Source organism: Cebus imitator, unplaced genomic scaffold, assembly GCF_001604975.1.
Source record: "Cebus imitator isolate Cc_AM_T3 unplaced genomic scaffold, Cebus_imitator-1.0 Scaffold108, whole genome shotgun sequence".
NCBI lineage: Eukaryota > Metazoa > Chordata > Mammalia > Primates > Cebidae > Cebus > Cebus imitator.
In genome coordinates this window covers 3,703,507-3,726,195 of record NW_016107423.1, presented here as the reverse complement: position 1 = coordinate 3,726,195, position 22,689 = coordinate 3,703,507, and the positions used below count along the sequence as shown (strand labels likewise).

Genomic DNA, 22,689 nt, shown 5'->3' with positions numbered 1-22,689 from the left:
GATAAGTGCTACCTAGCTTTTATACATTACCTTATAACGAGACTAGAGAGAAAAAAATAGTATGAAAACCCAGCGGGTCAGGATACCGAATAGCACTCAATCTCCACCTAGAAATTCTACATGGTTGGCGAGGGTTTGCCATTAACTGACTTAAAACTGCAGAAAGGACTGTCTAATGTCCCGATTTTCCATTGAGCATCACTGTCTTTTCCAGAGACCCCAGGCAGTCAGCACTGCCCCCAAGACCAGCCATCACGCAAAGCCGTTCCACTCTGCAGCGGTGCTCCCCAAGGAGAGGCGAGAGGACGGGAAGGGGGCAAGAATCTAAATAGATAAATTCCACTGTTCTGAGAGGTTTGCCTCTTGCAGGAAGATGTCCTAAGGTACGCTACACACACACACACACGAGTGCACACGGACATTACGTAAAGTTCTTATGTAGAAAAGAACGAAATTCTTAGTCATTCTCTCACAGAGAATAGGTCGAAAGTGATGGAAATGTAAGACGCTTGAACAAAACGATTCTCAAAAAACCGTGCGAAAGTGCCACTTCTCAACTTTTGAAACTACAGAAACATCTTCACTAAAAGTGCCTGCTAGGGTGCTTGCTTCGAATTCCCTCAATCTGTTAAGGTTGAAAACCACGAATTACGCGTATATAATATTAATCCAAATGGCATATTACCTAAATGTTCTCTGTAAAGTCCCCCCAAAGGGAGGCATTCTTCGCGATCCTGGATTTGAAACACGCTATAACGTTATACATAACGTGGGGATCGGATATAATTGTTCATTTGTCTGTAGCAGGGGCACATCATAATCCCTTCCTCTTCTCCTCTCAAATGCATACAGTCAAAAGCGTCACAATAACAGTCGGAGAAAGGCAATAAAAAGTTAGGTTCGCCGCGGCCGCTAGGCCTCGGCCCTCCGCACGGAGATACCTCGCGTCGCCACCGCCCTCGGCCCCCGCCGGGCCGGGCTGGGCTGGGCTAGGGAGACGCGGCCAAGTTGGCGTTCCCTGGCGCAGCGCACACCCAATCTGCGCCCGTCCTGCACAAAGCCGGGCCGTTCCCGAGGCTGGGGGAACACAGAGGGCTGGGCTGGGCTGGCTTCTATCGCGATTATTAGGGGGTGGCTAAGAAACAAACTGTGAGTGTCAGCTCTCAGCCCCGATCCGGACCATCCGGGCCAGACCCAAGCAAAGGCCTTTCATTTCACTGCTCTAGATCCTTCGATCAGCCCCCGGGACTCGCGGACTCTGGGGCTCGGCCTCTGCCCAGCCGAGTCGGGGTCCACCTCGGTTACACAAGGTTTTTCTTTGGAAAGGGAGAGGCGGTCGTTCTGAAGCACCACTTTAAAGGCTCATCAATCTTAATCTAGGTTGCTCAAGTAATTATGCCCGAATCTCTTGTACGATTACAAGTGGATTTGGGTTTCTATTCCCCAGGCCCTCCTTTGTGTTTATTGGAGGGTCTGTGCGCGCGCTTGGCGGCGCCTTCTGCCTCCCGCGCCCTCCTCTGAATCCCCCTACGCTCCGGCCGGTTCGAACCGCTCCCTTAACCCTTAAGCAACCAGGACGCTCCTTTGGATGCCACTTATCCTATTTTCTCTCTGGAGAAATCTATGCGGTTTACTCTTGATTGAGGCGAGGTGAGAAAGCTGATGTGGTTCACATTGAAAACAGAGTTATACATTGTTGGGCACTGCTAAAAACCTCAAGTCTTCACTCTAAATACGGAGGACTATCAAGAATTACAGTTTAATAGAGGTTTCTGGCATTTGGTGACAAATAATGGTCAAAACCACTAAAAATGGCGAATTATTTCTCCTAAAAAGTAATTTAACGTATCCAAACAATTAAATTGAAAACATAAAAAAAGATCAAAACATCAAAACCATACCTATTGACTTATTGAAATACATTACAAATTTTAAGCACACAATCCATGAACTTTTCATGGGGAGCACATCTTCTCTACTTAGTTCTCTGCGTTTCTGAAAAGAGACTGTGCTTCCTTTAGATTTTACTCCAACATCGTTTTGTTGAAGAGATTTTCTGGGCATTTATAAAGGGCTTCGAACTGGTCCTTCTTTAAGAAAGACGTATCATGAAATATTCAGCATTAATAGTGTGTCATTTTTATCCTCGTCCTTTGGAAATCTCCAATTACAACTTCCAATTCCACAGCATGTTTAAGGAGCACTGAATCTTTTTGTTGTAGTCTTCAGGGAGCAAACCAGCCACAGAGAGAATACAGAGTTAATCTACTACAGCAACAGAGAGAGGGGATTATGTTTTAATCCCCTTTGGGGGAGCATTTGGATTTTAGGGATACGATATTAAAATGTTTACATAAGGCACAATCACAAGCCAGCAGATCTTCCATATGGTACCTGGTTATTTGAAAACCTCGGATCCCTTTCCAAATAAAAACTGTTTACAAAGAATAGCATCTCTGAATGACAGTGAGATGGTGATCTAGCTGATTCTGTTCTAGAAGATAACTTGTCACTACAAATTTAACATCCTAAACTTTGCTTGGTGTAGTAAATTGAGATTAACTGTAAATATATTCATCCCAATCACTACTACAGCAATCAAAGAATAAATTATAATGTCCTTGGCACACATAGAAGTATTGATAAAGGTTAAACAAAAGGATAGGACAAAACCTCTTTCTATTGTATTGATGCATATAATAATGTAAAATTCCACCACCTAAAGTGGTAATTAAAAAGAAAATATAAATGTTACTTACTTTTTACAACTGGCAATATAACGCTTAAAAAATATGGATCCATTGCTATTTTTGAAAGAAGAATAGGGCTATTACTTCCCATTTATCTAATTTAAAATCTGAATTAGAACAAAAACCACCCAAGCACAATGAAAGGAATCTTTAAAATAGTAACTTCTCTTTAGAGCCATAAGATCTTTAACCAGTTCAAATGGTAAACCTCATTATGGACCTGGAGTAGAAAGTACACATGTTTTACATTAAAAATGAAACAATTTATCAAATATGCTTTAAAAGAAGAATGTTAAATACTTGTGGGTTTAGATTATCCTGCTGAAAATCAAAATTTCAGCATAGAAATCTTAATAATATACTGGTATTTTGGTAAAACTTCTTACAAAATTCTTTTTTTTTTTTTGAGATGGAGTCTCGCTTTGTCACCCAGGCTGGAGTGCAGTGGTACAATCTCAGCTCACTGCAACCTTTGTCTCCGGGGCTCAAGAGATTCTCCTGCCTCAGCCTCCTGAGTAGCTGGGATTACAGGCACATACCACCATGCCCAGCTAATTTTTGTATTTTTAGTAGAGGCGGAGTTTCATCATCTTACCCAGGCTGGTCTTGAACTCCTGGCCTCAGGTGATCCAACCCGCTTCGGCCTCCGAAAGTACTGGGATTATAGGCATGAGCCACCGCGCCCGGCCACAAAACTTTTAAATATTTTACTGAACTAATAGTCCAATATTCACAAATTTTAAGTCAATTTTTTCTTGCCAAAAACCACTAAGAACACGTCTGCAGTCGAACAAGTAGGGTTTATTATTCATTGCAGTGAGAGAAACTGACAACAATAAGAACCATGGGGTGACTTTTAGAGTGTTAAAAGACTCATTGTAGGATCTGGATTTCAGTTAAGTGCTTTTGGGAAGGGTTCAAGAAAGTAGGGCTTTGCTCTGGATTGGGCTGTGTCAGGAATCAGAAACAATTCAATTATTAAGTGTTTTAATCAGTCTTATCTAGACGGAGGGAAGACTAAATGCTAAAGCTCTAACTGAAAAGATGTAGCAGTCACTCATATTAGCCAAAAGAGGAAGATGTTTGATATTTTTGTGGTATGCATAGTGATCTTGCTTTTGTCTGTGCTTAGTCAAAATTATAAAGTCGTTTTTTGTCTCACATCATCATCATGTGACCTTGTATGATGTTGGTGCTCTATGAGGTTGTTTATGTTCAACAAGAGAACACCCTGGCCTAGCTGTGAGCTCCAGGCCAGCTCTCAAGAATGAGTCCTAGATATAGGCAGGCCAGTTCCTAGAGGTCAGAGGCTGCTTTTTCTTAGTAGCTGAGATTAATCATTTTCTAGGGGTGGGGGTAAATTAGTCATTTTTAGGAGGGGGTAAACTGCATTCTAGTGATTAAAAGGCAATTATGGCAATTAAATTTCTGAATAATGCTAAGCTTCTTTACAACTTTCAATGTAAAGCACAGCAAAGACTATATGTGGAAAAGAAGAGTTGGAGTTTAATTAAAATTGGAATTGTTAGAATTATTTGATGACTTTCAATTGGTCAAATTATATTTAGGGTACATAAAATTATAATATATTTTAGAATGACTTCCTTGGTTCAATATTGTTAAAAGTTGTATTAGCTATATGGATTTTCTTCAGCCTCAATTACTTGGAAACTACATGCTCAATTTGCTTTTAGAACATGTAAAAGGTATTATTTCAGGATAATAAACATTGACAAATCTTGGTAGAATTATTAAACTTAAAATCCTGACGTTATTTAGAAGAACTAAAACTAATCTAATATTCTTTATGGTCAATGTAAAATAACAGTATTCTAAAAAAATTGGGATAAAAATATAATGAGGAAATAAATTTGTACAATTATTTCTGTAATGTGGTATATTTTGTGGGGAAATAATTCATACCATGAGTGACTGAATATATCTAAAATATCTATCACTGCTTTGGACTCACTTTTAAGTATGGCATAGTCAATTTTCCTTAAACATTCTGCCCCATAGAAATAAAAGAATAAAATGTTTTAATCTCAAAACAAATTACTAAAGAACATTTTGGAATCCTAGGAAAACTTTAGGCATTTTAAAAATGGAGGTATTTGTGTACATGTCCTAGGGAGGACATTCTAGAAAAAATACTGCAAAAAATTTTAGATTTCCAAATTTTAGATATCCAGGATGGTTCTCTGGGTTTCAGGTGATTAAAATGTCTTAAAAAATTAAAAAAAAATCACAGTAGCAAAATTTCTAAATAGTGATTGTTTCTTTATATACAGAGAATATTGGTAGTTGCCCAGATAAATTATCAGAGTAATAATATTTTGAAATTTTCAAAAAAATTTTTTAGGGCTGGGCATGGTGGCTGACACCTGTAACCCCAGCAGTTCAGCAGGCTGAGGTGAGAGGTCAGGAGATTGAGACCAGCCTGGGCAATATAGCAATACCTCATCTCTACAAAAAAATTAAAAAAAAAATTAGCTGGGTTTGGTGACACATGCCTATCATCCTAGCTACTCAGGAGGCTGCGGTGGGAGGACCCCTTGAGTCCTGGTGGTCGAGGCTGCAGGGAGCTACGACAGTGATACTGCACGCCAGCCCTGAACTATTTTTGCATGGGAATAGTTACAGGATGTTTTTTCTTAAATAAAATAAAAACACATTAACAACTGATAGAATGCTATGCCTCAAGGGTTATGAATTTAAACTTCAGTACTACTTCCTCCCCAACATATTCGCAAAGACACAGTGTACCCTCACCCAAACTATCCATTATAAATATTCTATAAACTCTCAAATTTTACACAAAAGCTCACTGTTTTCAGGAATTGGCCCCTTGATGCTCCTAGGTGACTTCTTGAGCATCATCTGTCCTTAACATCAAGATTAACAATAACCAACTATCCCCATAGATCATGGTTTCCTTAGATTATTGTTGTATAAAATGAAACAGATGATGAAGAACACATATAAGGTGTTTTGAGATGAGAGTAAACCTACATCTGGAAAAAGTCAACTTGGCACAGTCTAAAAGAGACATGGAAGGAATAGCACCCTCTTAAATGAACAACTGAATACTGCAATTTAGCATATTATTTGTTCATCATGGTAGATCATCTATTTTTACATTTTTATCTATAATCCCATCTTAATGTATCTATAATACATAATTTAAAAAAGTACCAAGAAAGACTCTTATATGTTTTAACTTTAACCGCCATTATGTTTACCAATTTATTTTTAGAGCAGGTAATTCTTTATATTACAATGAACCAAAAAAAAAAAAAAAAACAAAAAACCAACCCTGGTATATTTTCTGCAAAGGCAATGAGTGATTTCATAGAAGAAAAAGCTTACAAAGTATACCTACTATAAGTAAAATAGCATGGAGTTATTTTCTAGCACAAAAGTACTAAACAACAGTGATAATTTTAATGTTTGCTGTGATAATTTGCCCTGCCCTTTGATTTAATAGGTGAGCCAGCTGAGATTTGTGTTTCTAGTTATATTACATTTAGTTCAGCATATGGAATACATTTTTCACCTTCTGGAAGAGTATTGACTCTTTTATGGTACTGGGATATCACTTAATGATCAGGAAGAGTAAACTTCTACTAGACTAGATGAGTGAATAAACCAGAGAATATGATTTAAATCTTTGCACCCCTAGCTTGGATTAAGTAGCTTGCCTTTATATTTCCATAGTTTCCTGGCCATATCTTTATGGCATTTATAATATGTTGAATATATGTGTTTAAAAGTCTGTTTCTCCCATTTAGCACGAGCTACTTGAAGACAGGGGTTATTGTCTTATTCACCTATCACAGTGCCTTTCATACAGTATGCAATCTACATTTGTGGAACTGAATATAGAAAATTATATATCCCATTGTTGCATTTGTATGTCTTAGTAAAAGTACACTTAAATTAACATATTGCATCTTTCAGGTTTTCCTGAAAGTGATATCAAATTTTTCTTTATAAATATAAAAGATACTGTATTTTAGAAAAACATAAATTAAAAATATACTGAAAACCAATGAGAGTTATAACACAATTGATCACTCTAGCTATATTATATGCATGCTATTATGGTTTTAAATGGCATAATTTTATGACTGTCATATTATTCCTAGTGTATAAGTTGTTCTCTCTTTGTAATTAAATGTGTAGAGACATATTTAACCATTCATTCATTCATTCATTCATTCGTCAACAAAAATTACTTAATGAGTAGTGTATTGTTATTGGTTACAAGGAGAGAATATTTTACCCACAAAGAGCTTATAGTATAAGTTAAAGAATACAGAAGAGTAATTATGACATAAGGAAGAAAGGGTTAAACTAAGAATTATGTAAAGCAGTTTACACAATTTATTTCTCTTAGCAATGCTGTGTGATAGTACTGCTATCATCTCCATTTTACAGATAAGAAAATGAGACTGAGGGTTGGAGTAATTTAGAGAAGGTCATACAACTAGTAAATGACAGAGACAGGATTCAAACCTGGTGATCTGATTCCAAATTCAGGGTATTTGTTATATATACTACCTCCTACCAAGAAAGGGACAGAAAAAAGTTCTAGACATTCACAGAACAATCATGATTTCCAGTCTATTTTTGGTGGGAGAGTGAGCAGTTGGGACAGAATGATGGCAGTGACATCTGAAGTGAGCTGTGATGGATGGGTAGAATTTGGACAGGCTGGGGTCAGGGAGAGCACTGTGAGCAAGGGGGAATAGTTTGAATAAATACACACTGCAGGCATAAATGAGCAGCAAATAAGATGGACAGAGATTAGGATGTGTAAAGGAAAGCAGTGTGAGATGAAACTGAAAAATCATACACAGCCTTGAATGTCAGACTTTACAGGTTAAGAAATCAAAGATTAGAGCTCAGAAATTATAGTGCAGAGCAGTGGTGTTTACCCTTTTTCTGGGTCACACATTATCCTGAGAAGTATATGGATTTTTTTCTAGAAAAGTTCACCTATACATTTGTCCATCCTGATTATATAATAAATGAAGAATTCATATTTTGGAGAAAAATTAAGCTTTTTCATTTGTCTTCCTCTGTCTGCATCTGCATTTATCCCTAACTGTTTTTCAGCAGTTTCTGGAAATACATCTTTCCTCTTGTTTGAGGTAGTTACTCTATCTGTGCTACTGGTCCTACCCTCCCCTGTCCCCTCTGCTCTCTTATCTGGATCTCGCTTCTTCCCTTCTTTGTTAAGCTCTAGATGTCAGTTTCTATCTCTTAGCTCTTCACTCCGATTCTCTCCTTTGGTTTCAGCCTAACCTCTACTTTGGCCAAGATGTTTGGGAAACACTCATTAATTAGTAAGTTAAAAGCTTGAAAAAGTCCATACATTTAAAAAGTCTGCAACTTTTTCAGGTTTGTTTGTTTGTGACAGAGTTTTACTCTGTCACCCAGGCTGGAGTGCAGTGGCGGCATCTCACAGTAACCTCTGCCTCCCAGGCTCAAGGGATCCTCCCGTCTCAGCCTCCTGAGAACCTGGGACCACAGACTCGCACCACCATTTTTAATTTTTTTTTTTTTTTTGTAGAGATGGGGTTTCACTACGTTGCCCAGGCTGGTCTCGAACTCCTGAGCTCAAGCAATCCTCCCACCTCACCCAGCAAAGTGCTGGGATTATAGGCGTGAGACACTGTGCCTGGCCTGCAACTTTTTAAAAACTCATCATTTTCCAAACACAACTGTAGTTTCTTTTTTCTCATTAGGATCTTTCAAAAGACCTGTGTTACAAGGAACATTCGTTTGAAAAAGGCTGAGCCAGAGTTCCTGACTCCTAAGCACAGGATTCTCTGCTGTTCTCTTTACCATTTTACTTTCTGCTTGATATCCTATTACGGGTTCTCCTTCACTGGCTGCCCTTTAAGCCTTGTTGTGCCACAGGACATCTGAGTTTGGCCTACCACTTCTCTCTTTATTGTCTCACTTTCCTTAGGTGATCTCAGTGGTTTTCATTATGAACTCCATGCTCAACTTGGCTCTCAAATTTTAAAATTCTCTATTCTTTTCAAAATTTTGGATATCAGCAGATCAACATCTTCATCTCCCACCCACAGAAGACCTTACATCTGTACATTCTCGCACACAGTTAATAGCTTCAAACCACCTCTCCTCTCAGGCCTGATTCCCCTCATTCTTACTCCCTGCACTAGTCAGTTATTACAGTCCTCCACAAATTACTTTTTTTTTTTTTTTTTTGGTAGCGGTCCCATTCTTCTCTTTCTGGCTTGCCACCACTTTGCTTCAGGCTCTCATCACTTCTGCTTTGGAAAACAGCCTTCTCTCAAGCTCTTACCTCAAGTCTGGGCATCCTAAAAACACATTCTACACAGGGGCCAGAGTGATTTTTTTTTTTAAATTGATCACTGTTATGCTTAAAATCTTTCACAGTCTCACTGTGGCCCCCAGGATAAAATCCAGGTTCCTTAAGACACATAAGGCTCTCTCCCCGAGCTTGTCCGTTTCAACTTCAGAGACTCCCTACCTCACGCTTTTTACCTAGATAATTTAGAACTACTGTAGTTTCACACAGAAGGTAACGTTTTAGCATACACTTCCCACAATCTGTAACAATTCTCTAAATATTTCTAAATTTTTAACTTATTTTTCAAGACTCAAGAAAGAAAATACCCATTCTATAAAGGCTTTCTGGAATCCATGTAATTCTAGCACTGTGTTTTGTGTTATAATGGTTCTTTTGTATATCTAGATTATTTTTTAATTATCTGTTCTTCTCTAGAGTATAACTTCCTAGAGGGCAGAATTTTGATCATATGCGTCTTCTTACCCCAAGCGCCCACCATTACATCTTACATACAGTTGATATTGGATACTTATATTTGTTTTGGTTGGATAACCACATTCACCTGAGTGAAGTTTGGATCCTGCATCAGAGAATAAGGGTCTGACAGGTCCTTCCAGGTCTTGTCCTTACTTTGTGTAAATCTTGACATTTTCTATTCTAATCTTCTATTCTAAGAGAAAACAATTGACTTGTTTTTATTGAACTGATGACTTGAACTGATAGAACATATTCTACTGGAATAACTATTTGTAAATAATTTGCCATGTAAATACTTAGCTAATTTTAAGTACTTCTGTAGCTGCAATTCTGGCTCTGCAACATCAAGCCATGGACATGAAGTAATTAAATAATATATTTGCAGTAAGCAGAACGACTTACTGGTTCTTCAGTATAGCACTGCTCTAGCTGTAGCGGCAAAATCAGTTTTTAATCTTATGTTTGAGTAAGTGGCAAAATCTTTCAGAGAGGACCAGGACACTCAGGTATGGTGGTGACAAGGTAATGAAGAGCTCACTCTTCCTCCCCTCCAAGTTGCTAACATCCACATTTTGGTACTAGGAAAATAGTTTTGTTATCTTGCATTTTTCCCTCAAATGTGACAAACAAAATGACACATATATTTTCAGTAGGTGATCAATATCCTCATTGACATGCTTGAACCACCATGAAAGCTCTGTCACCTCCATATTGAAAAAATATGGTTTCCTGATAAGTTAGATATTTATTCCCTATTCTCCATATTGGTAGTGAATATGACAATAAATTTGTAGAGGAATTCATCTATGATAAATTCTCCATACAGAGAAAAAAATAGAAAACCAAAATGGATTTTAATTATAACACTGTATTAAGAAAGAAAAGATCTTATCAGTATGGTTTATGAAACATCTGACCATAATGAAAGGGTGGCTTTTTTTTTTTTTAATTAACAAAAGATGCCAGAATGTTACATGTGATTTGCATTATGGTTGATGCTTGCTATTGTGTAAATATGTTTGTTTGTCCCCTCCAAAACCCAGGTTGAAATTTAACCCTCAATGTGTCAGTATTGAGAAGTGGAGCCTTTAAGAGGTGACTGGGTCATTAGGGCCTTGTCCTCATGAGTGAAAGAATCTGTTTGTGGATTAATGAATTAATGGGTTATCTTGGGAGTGGAACTGGTGACTTTATAAGAAGAAAAAGGGAGACCTGAGATAGCACGTGAGCTCTCCCAGCACCTCACATGTGATGCTGGGTGCTACCTCAGGATTCTGCAGAGAGTCCCTACTAGCAAGATGGTCCTCACAACATGCAGCCCCTTGAGCTTGGACTTCCCAGTCTCCATGACTGTATAAAATAAGTTTCTTTTACTATACATTACCCACTTTCATGTATCCTGCTATAAACAACAGAAAATGAACTAAGACAATGGCTAATAAGCATAGTTGAATTGTGTCTTTTTATTATATTTGTAATTTACAGAGTGTGGTTATCGGGGATGTTGTTACAATTAGGAGTACCTTATAGTGTTTTATAGATGACAGAATTGTGGTTGAAGGGAACATATGTTTATGGAAATAAAAAAATATGGATTATAGTAAAATATTTGCACACTCTAAAAGGACCTGTAGACTTTATAAAAATAATGAAAAGAGGCAAAGAGACTCAATATTCAAGATGAAGCTTTTATTTATTTTTATAACACCTTAATTGATTTAAAAATTAAGTTAGAAATTTAAATATTTTAGCTTATATAAGAAATAGACATATGTTAATGTTGTCTCAAGAGCTTTGTGTATTCTGTGTTTGAAGATGAATGTGAATCCTCTGGGTATACTATTTATGACTGGCAAAGAAACTTCCTCATTCAAAGAGAGAAAAAAGACTCATAAAGACTCATAGGCTTTTTCCACATCAAATAGCTTTCACTAAACAACATTTTGATGAGTTAAGTGTGAGTGAGTCAGGGACATATGGATTAAATTTCCCTTGAAATACACATGGGTTTAAAAATTAAGGGGAAAATCCTGAGCATAAAAACAAAAACAAAAACACATTTTAGAGAATCCAGAATGCTTAAGAGATATTTCCCCCATAAATACAAATATCAGGTTGAATAACTTCTAGTTAGACCCTGTAACTAAAATGAAATAAAAATATTTATGTGGGAACCTTTAAAAAATACCAGTTTTGTTGGAGACAGAATGTTACATGTTACATTCACCATATCAGAACTGCATTGTACAAGTTAGGCTTAAGCAGATGGATTTGAGTCTGAGTTTATCTGCACTGAAGATGCTCTCTTCCATAGCACATATTCTAGTCGACAGTTATAACAAAATTTTCTGTGCCATTTGATTGTACTCTTTTTCTTTTTAAAAGAACATATTCTTAGACAAACTTTTAGGTTTTAGAATTCTGTAGTTTATTTTAATTATGTTTTCCCAGAATCCTGAGTTCTTTCTTTTTCCCACATGCTCTACATTTTTGTTTTATTCTCCTTTGTAGCTCAGTTTGTAGGAAACATTCAATTTATATATAAACAACTTTGCCTCTGGTATCTGGATATTTGAGTTTAGAACACTGAACGTCTAACTGTCAAGCTCATTATCTCAACTGTCTCCTTTTATTTCTTAGGGAAGATACATTATATGCCATAACTTCCTGGTTATTTGAGTTACCCAGAGGTATTGGTAGCAGAGCTAATTCTCTTGTGGATTTTCTTTTTCTATCACAATCTGAGTACCAATGTTTTATACATGTAGTAGATATTCAAAAGATGTTAATGAGTAAGTAAATGAGCAAGTGAATGAAGTCAAAAAGACATTTAGGGAGGTAGAAATGGTCAGCCTTAAGAAAAATTCTACATACTGGGAACTGTCATGGGCAACAAAGTGGGTCATGAAGGAGATGACTGGCACTTCAAAGAGCCTTTTAATAGATCTCCTCCTTATTTCTGTATTTTTCTTATTCTTAATTTACATAATTACATAATTACTTTTCGGAATTTTGGATTCTTAACCTGGTGAGAGAGAGAGAGAGAAAGAGAGAGAGAGAGAGAGAGAGAGAGAGAGAGAGAGAGAGAGTTGTGTGTGTAAAGAAATATAAACCCACCACTATGAAAAACACAAATAAAAAAAATGCAACTCTTACATTTGAATACTTCTTCCCTGTGTTGCTATCTCCCTCTACTAATTACTTTAACAAAATAATAAAAGTAGCATCACAATCCATCGGATATAGAACAACTTTTCTATTGCTAGTGTTTTTTTTACATTAACAGTAGTTGTGGTATTTTGACCTTATAAATTGGAAACTATAGAGACATTTAGTTAAAATGACACATTTACCAGAAGTGGAAATGCAACAGAGATTAGCTTCACTTTAGGTGTTCCTATCTGGGAAAATTCAAGTGATTAATTGAAATTTCAGTTTTTGGTATAATTATACTGAAAAGCAAAAGATGAAACAAAACTTATTATGAGCTATTGAAATTTGAATAATTCAGTTAGTATGAGCAGATAGTCTGATAATTTGAGCCCCCAAATATTTATTTCAGTAGCTCATCAATAAGTTTTGTTTTGTCTTTTGTTTTTTGGTATAAATTAATTCAATAATTATCTCAGCTTTCCAGTTTACCTACATAATATTTTTAAGTGGGAACTTTTGAGGGCAAATAATTGTGTTAGGAGATTTCTTCATGGTTCAAAGCTACATAGTATATGATTGCTGTCTTTAAGAAGTTTAATCTAAAAGGACAGAGAAAACATGGGAGAACACCTACGATGCAAGGCTTTATGTGGTATGTGTCTTAAGAATGGCACAATAAAAAATATTGTGGGGTGGCTATAATAAACAAAGACAGAAAATAACATGTCTTGGGGAGGATATGGAGAAACTGAAACCCTCACATGCCACTGACGAGAATTCAAAATGGGGTAGCCACTTTGGTAAAAAGTCTAGCAATTCCTCAAAAGTTAATATGGAGTTATTATTTGACCTAGCAATTCCCCTTCTAAGAATATGTGTAAGATAAATGAAGACATATGTTCACATATGTCTTGTAAAATGTTGTAAAATGTTCACAGCAGTATTATTCATAGAAGTGAAAAGGTGGAAATAACTTGAATGTCCAGTATCAACTAATGAGTTGATAAATAAAATGTGGTGTATCCATACAATGGAATAACTGCCATAAAAAGGGCATATATGCCAAATATGGAAAGGGCTTGATGACACCATGCCAAGTGAAAGAAGACAGACAATAAAGATGATCTATGATTCCATTTGTATAAAATGTCCCAAATAAGCAAATCTATAGAGCTAGAAAGTAGATTAGTGGTTGTCCAGGGCTGTGAAGGAGGGAACAGGAAAATTGGTGAAGAAAGCCAAATGGTAACAAGGTTTCTATCTGGAGTGATTAAATATTTTAAAATTGATTTTGGTAACAGTTACATAACACTATGAATGAATATACTAAAAATCATTGAATTGTACACTGTGAATGAGTCAATTGTATGATATGTAAATTATATCTCAATAGTGCTGTTTCCAAAAAACACTAAAAAAATGTTATGGAGGTTGTATGATTGGCCAGTGAATATTTCATAAGTGCTTGAAACGGGTCTTAAAAATGGGTAGGGTTTTTAACAGGAGGAGGTAGAAGAGGGTGTGGAACAAAGAAACAGGACGGATATTTCAGGTGAAGAAGTTTGGACATTAGTTTGGGCCTGTAAACTTTTCAAGTTAGTAGACATTAACCAAATGGGTGGACTGTTGGTAAAAACAACATATACATATACATATACATATACACACACACATACATATATATATATATATATATATATATATATATACACTTAATAACAACATATACATGTTATTATTACCAACAGAACTGATAATAAAGCATAAAGCACCATCATTATCATTAACTCAGAATTCCCTAAATTAGTAAAATTACTAACTTTGGGAAGAAACAATAAGGAATTTATATAAATTCCAATTCTATTACATAAAATATTTCTATTGTCACTCAGCATATGTGACAGAACTACCATTCTAAAAGTAATGAAATATATATTTTTTTCAATTTAAATCCTTCACTTGTCAATTTATATAAATTTGAGTTAATCTTACATTTCAGTTACTCAATAGTTATTCAAAGAAACAACTTCCTAAGTTTCAAATTAAAATAAGTCATCAAGATTTTAGATTAAAATTCATTGAATTATACCAATTCATCTCAATGTTTTCATAAAAAAGATAATTAGTAAATTGAAATCTTTAGTCACATATGGGATTTTAGGTACTAATTGGCTTTGGTAAATCACTATAAACTAAAAAATGCAATTAAAGTAAATTAAGTTAGGTGTTATTAATATAATAATTACTTTATTGATTGGCATACTTCTATATTATAATCGTATTAGCCATTTGCTACAATACATAATAAATTGAGTAATTAGTAGTCACACACATTTAACTTGCCTCTTGAGACGAACAGCTTGGGAAGAAAGGGAACTAAAAGTGAAACAGAAAATTGCATGACATTTAAAGCTATAGAATTTTGTGGAGCATTGAGTCTTTATATAAAACTAGAAATCTTCAAACAAAATATTGAAAACATGAGAAAAGGTCAATATTTAAGTAAAACTGTACTAATAGCATTCTATTTATCATATTGTTTTTAACTTACCAGATTGATTTTGGGCCATATATAGACTATCTATAAGCAAAACTAAAATTAATTATTACATATGTTCATATACTTCTAATGTAATGAAACCAGTGTAAAAATTGAGTTATAAACAGAAGATGTCATTTTTACATCATTTTGGAAGAGTCTTTGATGATATATACCTACACACACACTCACACGCACATATTTTAATGTAACATTTGGTGTATTTTAAACCATGCACTATGTATTTGTAAGGAAATATATTATTTTATATACTTCTTAACCTTATGCAAGTTTCTTAATCTCTTGACCTCTATATCTTTATTTCAAAATTGGTGGAATAATTTCTACCTTATAGGGTTTGTTTAGATTAAATGGGTTATTGCACACAAAGCTCTCTGAACACTCACCCTAACCCTAGCCCTCTTTTGTATTTTGAAAAGGTCACCATATCAATTTGTCAGTATTTTCAGCTATATGGAAAATAGTTTTAAAAACCTGAAAATGTAAATGTACTCATGAGTAACTGCTATTAAACAGTTCTCAGCAAGCAGAAAATATATGCTTTTTTTTTTTTTACAGAAAACGTTAAATCTATAATATCAGCATCATTTATATATAGAAAAAAGCTGGTTTTGATGTCTGGCTCCTAGCAATTCATGCCAGCTATTTTTCTTTATCTTTTTCTTTTCTTTTATAAACAGAAATTGATCATAACTTTTGAATTAAAAAAAAAAACAGAATTAATCTTAACTAAATTAGTACTTTCTCTAAGTTTTCTGTACTAAAGAGCATGCTGTTTTCTATTTGAATTTAGCTTATTATTTCATATTGGCAAATTATAATGCATGTCTCCTTATCTGCATGCCTATGTCAGCAAAACAGGGTTTTGTAAAAAACAGGAAAATATAGTATGTTAATCAGCAGGTTTAGGTTTACCTTTACAATTATAAAAATGATGTATTCTTTCATATATATTCTAAAATCTAAGAACTCTAAATACTTTTATATATTTGAAAGTACATCTCTTATACTCATAGTATACAAGCCATTTCATTAAGTTGTCATGAAAAGATAAACCTGTAATTTTTATCTCAGAGACTGAAATAGGCTGTTATTCCTTTTTATAATATTTCTGAGATATCAAGTAAATATGAGATTATATTAATGTTGTACACAGATTTTAGGATTTTCTGGGTTTTAATTTGGATTTAAGTCTCCTGTATGGGTGACATTTTCTTTAGGCAGTGTAGCTTTGTCAGGTACTTAGAGTGACATGTTATGAGTAAGACAGACATTATTATTAAACAAATTTTTATTTCTGCAACAGAGAGAACCATGATTTGGACAACAATTGCTTAGTGCAAAAACAGTTATGTATTGATTTAATCTGCAACTTTAACCAATAGCTGATTTCTTAAACCTAAGAATTCTGGCTTGGAATGAAGTTCTTAAAATGAATTTTATGTAACATTGTAGCTATTATGTTAGTCTAGATTAATAGGTTTTAGCATTTACAAAATGAATCTATTGCTATAAAATATGCAGAATATTTCTGTGGCCCTTCATAAAGCATCCATCCCTTACTGACTTTTCACTGCATTCACGGTTCTGAGTATATTTGTGGACTGCTGTTTTTAAAATAAACTCTACAGAGTAGGCAGAGGATCAATACTTTAGGACAGCTGTAAGACACAAGGATCCCGCTATAAGACTATGAGTTTGGACCAGGTGGCTATGGATAGGAACAGGTGTATGACAAATCCATTAAAAGACAGAAATTAGAGGAGCCTTGATTCAGCGGATTGGTCAGGAGCCATACAATTTGATTCTAAAAAGTTTATGTCAAGCATATTTTCACTGTTCTTTAGGTGTTTGAACTTAACTTTTTTTGGGGATTTTTTCTTATAAACATAAATTAATATTAATAATTAGCTACCATTAAAGAAGATAACTATAAAAAGGTTATTATCTTTGTTGAATTGTGTCACTGGCATTACTGGGCAGTCTTATAAGAAACTTCAAGGGACTATGTAAATCTGTATTAACTAATTATCTTCAGTAGGAACAAAGGACCAGAGAATCTAATCTGAACTGTACAATTATTAAACATATATGCTAGCATATATGAATAGAAAAGGCAACCCATGATCTAAATGGGTCAGAAATAAAATTTGTGAATTTTCTATATTATTTAAGATAAAGAATGAGACCAGCAAAAAAGAAAACAAATCTGTGGGCAAACAGAGTCAATGACCTTCATTTGATAAAATTTCCAAATGGCCTCAGATAAAATCTCTGAGCTACTAAAACAAATCACAAAAACAACAGGACCAAAACTTGAACATTTACTTCAGAATTTGAGGCAAAGATTTGGTCATAGACTTGAGTACTTTTAAATAGAAAAAATAGTTTTCATGATGCAGAAATGTTAATAACATAGAAATATCTAGGAACTAGCACTAGAACAAACTTATTAAACATTTTTTTCTTAATCTATATGAGGGAGAATAATGTGCTATCTCCAGTTTACAATTAACAGTAATATCTTCTCTTTGAAGATGAAAAGAGAAGTCTCTAACCAGTAGAAAAAGATCACTAGAGACTTTCGTAAAGCCACATCAGGTAATTTTCAGTATGTTCCTGGCAACAAGTGTGATTTTGTATCAAGAATTATAGATATAAGTCCACCTCTCTATTGTCACCTCCCACCTCAACCTTGTGTGGGCTGCAAATATAGAACTGAGGTAAGACTCAGCTACTTTTTGAGACTCTGAAGCAGCAGTTTTTAAGGTGAGGTTGAGTATATGATTCCATGGACTAGTTTCCAGGGGTCAGTGACCACTATGACATTGTAAACAGTATTTTATGTGCCTCTTCATGAAGCCATTTGCTTTCATCAGATTCTCAAAGTGGCTTAAAACCCCAAAAAGGTTATGGGTGAATATGCAAAGATATCCATACCCCATCTGGTCCCTGTAGAGTCATATCCAGAATTGGTCTCAGACATATACCACAAAAAGGTAAAACTTAGGTGATAGGGAAAATATATCTGCTAGTGGCTTAGCACTATAAGGCTACATAACAGAACAGGAGTGGAGAGAGAGAGACATTCTTTAGAATAACAAATGGGCGGAAACGGCAAATTCAATTGTCACCTGGGTAAAGGGACTATTGGCTGTTAGCAGGTTGGAGATACATGTAAATCAATGAGTCTGTCATCCTGTCCCACCTCACAATTACATAGGCAGTTATATATGAATAACTGATACTATGTATTCTTTCTTCTATATAGGAAGTTGCTCTTCATTACATAGAAACTTAAGATATTCATTTATTGCCAATAAAATACATATTTCTTTGGGGTCCTCTTTTCAATATTAGAGATGAGATAAAGTAAGTTTTTAACATTCATGTGATTGAACATTGTTACAACCATTGGCAAATATTTATTTACTAGGAGAAAAATTTTGAATTTAGTAGCTTTGTGTTTATTTACTACAACAAATAGGAAAAAAATATTTTAAAATTTACCTGCAAGATTGTCGATTTCTTTCTCCTGTAGCAGACTGACTGCATCATCATCTCCTTCCAGCATAAGCTCTGTCTCTGCATTCTGGTTCACTATTGCTTGACTTCTAAATGTTTTCTTTGACTTTACAACATCTTCCTCTGTGCCTAATCACGATAAAAATATAATAGTTTAGGTTATTACTATTGTTTCTGCTTATAGTAGGTATTATAAATAAGTGATTGCTTTATTATAATTACATGCTACATTTACATATTACTTTACAATTACAGAACATTTTAACCTTCTTTATCTTATTTGGTTTTCTGTGAGAAGCATAAGGTGTGGGGAGCTGTAATCACCTACCCTTATTTTACAGATGAGAAAATAGGCTGAGAAAGCTACATATATTTTGGAGGAACCTAGCAGCTGCTAGTGGCAGAGAAAGAATTCTACCATGTCTTAGGACTCAAAGATCCATGTCTTAGGGCTCTAAGATCAGTGTATGTTACATAAAAAGTCTGTACTTCACCCCAAACTTATTTTCTTAAAATCACACTATTTTACATAATAACACTTTGTCTTAACTAGCTAATCAATTGCTAATCAGCTAATCTGCTAATTAGCAGATCATTTTTGAAAGTGGATGAAATAGGTATGCAGAAAACAAGAAACAATTCATATCTGAGGGGAAAAATAGTTATCATTAGAGAATTACAGAAAGGAAGTGTTAGAAATTATGGAGACACAGAAGCTTATTCACAATAGCTATTTCTTTAGCAATTACTGAAATAAATACTGGTTTTCTGAAATTATAGCCTGATTTTGCTATATACAATAACACAAAAAGCCAAACTCAGAATTCATAAAAATAAGCAGAAAACTCAAATATTGCAAGATTTGACCTGGCATTAATGTATAAGTCAGAAACATGCATCTGAATCCCTCAAGGATTTGACTGCTTAACAAATATGTTCATATTTACATTCAAACACCTGCTTTGTCAGGTGACAATGAATATAAAATTATCTGAACTGCAAGCAAATTTCATCCATGCATACACTACCCACACCCACACACACACCACACACACGAAATACTTTTATAATACTTGAAGCTAAAATTCAATTTAGAATAAAGCAGTCTTCAAGGAGCAGTCTTAACTAGGAAAATGTCTTCATATTTCATTTGCTGTGGTGGATGTATTCCTGGAAATGGGAGCCTAAAAAATCAGTCCTATATGGTGTTGTATTATATTTTTAGGGGACATTATGGTGTTAGAACATAGGCAATTGCTCTCCAAACGATGTGGAGATGAATTTTTGGCCTTTGGCCAAAAGTTTATAACACTTTTGGTCACTTCATCCAGGCACACCCATAGAACTTCCAACAGTCCATTACTGCCTACTGAAGTTGGCTCAACCTTGTTGTTGTTGCTGTTGTTTTGAGACAGAGTCTCACTCTGTCGCCCAGGCTGGAGTGCAGTGGCATGATCACAGCTCACGGCAGCGTCGACCTCCCTGCCTCAAGCAATCCTCCTACCTACCACAGGCTCCTAAGTAGGTGGAACCACAGATGCACACCACACAATGCCTGGGTATTTTATTTTTTATTTATTTATTTTTTAGTTTTTGTAGAGATGGGCTCTTACTATGCTCCTAGGCTGGGCTTGAACTCCTGGGCTCAAGCATTCCTCCCACCTTGGCCTCCCAAAGTGCTGGAATTATATGCATGAGCCACTGTGCCTAGCCCCAGTCATCTTCTTACAAGTACATCTGGCTGTCATATAACTTGCAATGTAAAATAGAGTTAGCTTTTTTCCTTCTTTTATTTGCAGTTTGCATACTTCTTTTTCTCAGCGAATAGAGGCCAAATGTTTGCTAAAATATGAAAAAATTAACTCAAAGGACACCAGAGTAAAAACACATGTTGAGAAATATAGTCACATCACAATACCATTACAGAGTGTCACTGGCTTAGTGGTATGGTCTCATCCTAGCTCCTACTGGATAACCACATTTAGAGAACACAGTTAATACACAGCTTAAATGTATAAAGTAATAGATTGTTAAATATATATTTTAATAAATACTTCAGAGACAAATAGTATTATTACAAATCAATGCTACATTGGAGGGGAGGGGAATTAAATGGGTTACATGTGTATTGTTCTTTCACTGGCCCATAGATAATTATTACTTCTAGAATAAAAGATTGAGGATAGATCACTGAATGCTTCAGGACCTTATCTCAATTCTATTTGATTTTTGGTGATATAAAGCCAGTACAACAGTAATATTCTGAGAGTAGCTATCTTTATAACTTGTTTGCTTCTTGGCAAACAAAAATATGGAGCTTCCCTCATTTGAGAACAAAAGAAGCAAATCCATGATTGATAATTCAGAATCTCTCCTGAGGTCTTCATAGCTGTATTTCTAGACTTTGCCTGAATACGATTAACTGAACATTTCTCTAACTGAGCTAACTGTCTCTTGCTCCTCCTTCTCCTCTTATTTTGACCAACCATGTACTTTGGCAGAAACAGGAATTCATACTGCATGGTGACTGCCCCTGCCCTAGTTCAGGCCATCACTGCTTTGGTCTAGAGGGTGTCAGCCGTTGCTTACTCACACCACCTTCAATACTTTTGTCAGAGTGCTATAAAACACAAAGAAGTTTAGGATATTTTCCTGTTAAAATTATTAATTAGCTCCTCCCAATCAAGAACACCCAATGCAAGACTTCGACTGTAGGATAAAAGCTAAACTTCTGAGCATGGCTTACCAAGGCCTTTGATCCTCTCATAACCAGTTCTGTGTTTTCAGCACACCCTCCTCAGCAATACTGGATCATTTACAGCTTCCAAAATATGCCATGCTTTCACGTGTCTCTTTACCCATGCTAATGTTATTCCCCCTGCAGGGTATGTTCCTACCTTTCCTACTTGGCCTAGCTAATTCCTAGTTGCCCTTCAAAACTCACTTCCTTCAGCTGCCTTTCCTAACCAACCCTACCGCATGTTCACAGCTTTCACATAATTCAACTGCACCGTATAGGTGTTACCTATTATGTGTCTGTCCTCTCCACTAGGTTGTAGTCCCATTTCTGTAGCTTCAGTGCCTGGCACCCAGCAGTTGTACCACAAACATGTGCTGAATTTAAGTTCAAGTTCCCTCCACCACCCTATTCCCCTCTCTGATTTCTTAAGAGCACTTGTGTGCTCTTTCCCTTATGCTTCCACCATACCTCATAAAGCCTGCTACCGCAGCATTTATAGGTATTGTAACTGCTTGCTTATTTATTTACCTCCGCAAAAGCCTCCAAGCTCCTTTATGACTGGAAACATTTTTTTGTCTTGGTATTCTCAGTACGTAGCACACTGCCCAGCACAGAGCAAACCTTTATAAATCTTGAATAAATGTATAAACTCAGACATTACAGTTACCCCTGCGTATTTCAAAGTCTGAAGTTCCCAGGATATCTCAGAATCTTAAATGATCTGCCTTTAGTTTGGGGCAAGCAGGAGAATCTATGTATTTACATGAAAGGAAACGTGGTTTTTCACAGTAAAGTCAAAAAAGACTCAAGTGTGAGTAATCGAATAAAGCAAGCTTTTCCTTACATAAAAATCATGTGTAATCTGCTTTCTCAGTAAAAAAAAAAAAAAAAAAAAAAGTTTTATGTTACTTTTGTATTACCAAAACAAAAATCTACCAGTAAAGAAAATGTAGTGGAAAAAAGGTGAGCTCTGAAATGTGTATCAAGCTTTCAATTTTATCCCCTCTAGTTTTAAAGCAGTAAAACAATCATGACTTTGAAAGATATATAGTAAACTAATCCATATCAACACATTAAGCTTATCATCCTTGTTGAAGTGCTATCAGTTTGCAGCTCAGTAAACTTCCTGATTTTA

At 35.4% G+C, this 22,689-nt stretch overlaps 1 protein-coding gene across 11 annotated transcripts in view; it reads right to left on the bottom strand.

The window, feature by feature from the left end:
• NBEA (neurobeachin) overlaps positions 1–22,689 on the bottom strand; it is a 707,023-nt gene that overhangs the window by 199,531 nt on the left and 484,803 nt on the right. For 5 of the 11 annotated variants that reach the window (XM_017537954.2, XM_017537951.2, XM_017537952.2 and 2 more), the window contains one exon: positions 18,800–18,943. In XM_017537954.2, the coding sequence (XP_017393443.1) occupies positions 18,800–18,943 (144 nt within the window). Of the gene's footprint in view, positions 1–30; positions 265–685; positions 1,490–15,072; positions 15,106–18,799; positions 18,944–22,689 lie in introns of those variants that run through there. The other 6 variants (XM_037741813.1, XM_037741815.1, XM_037741817.1 and 3 more) reach the window with 3 other exon arrangements.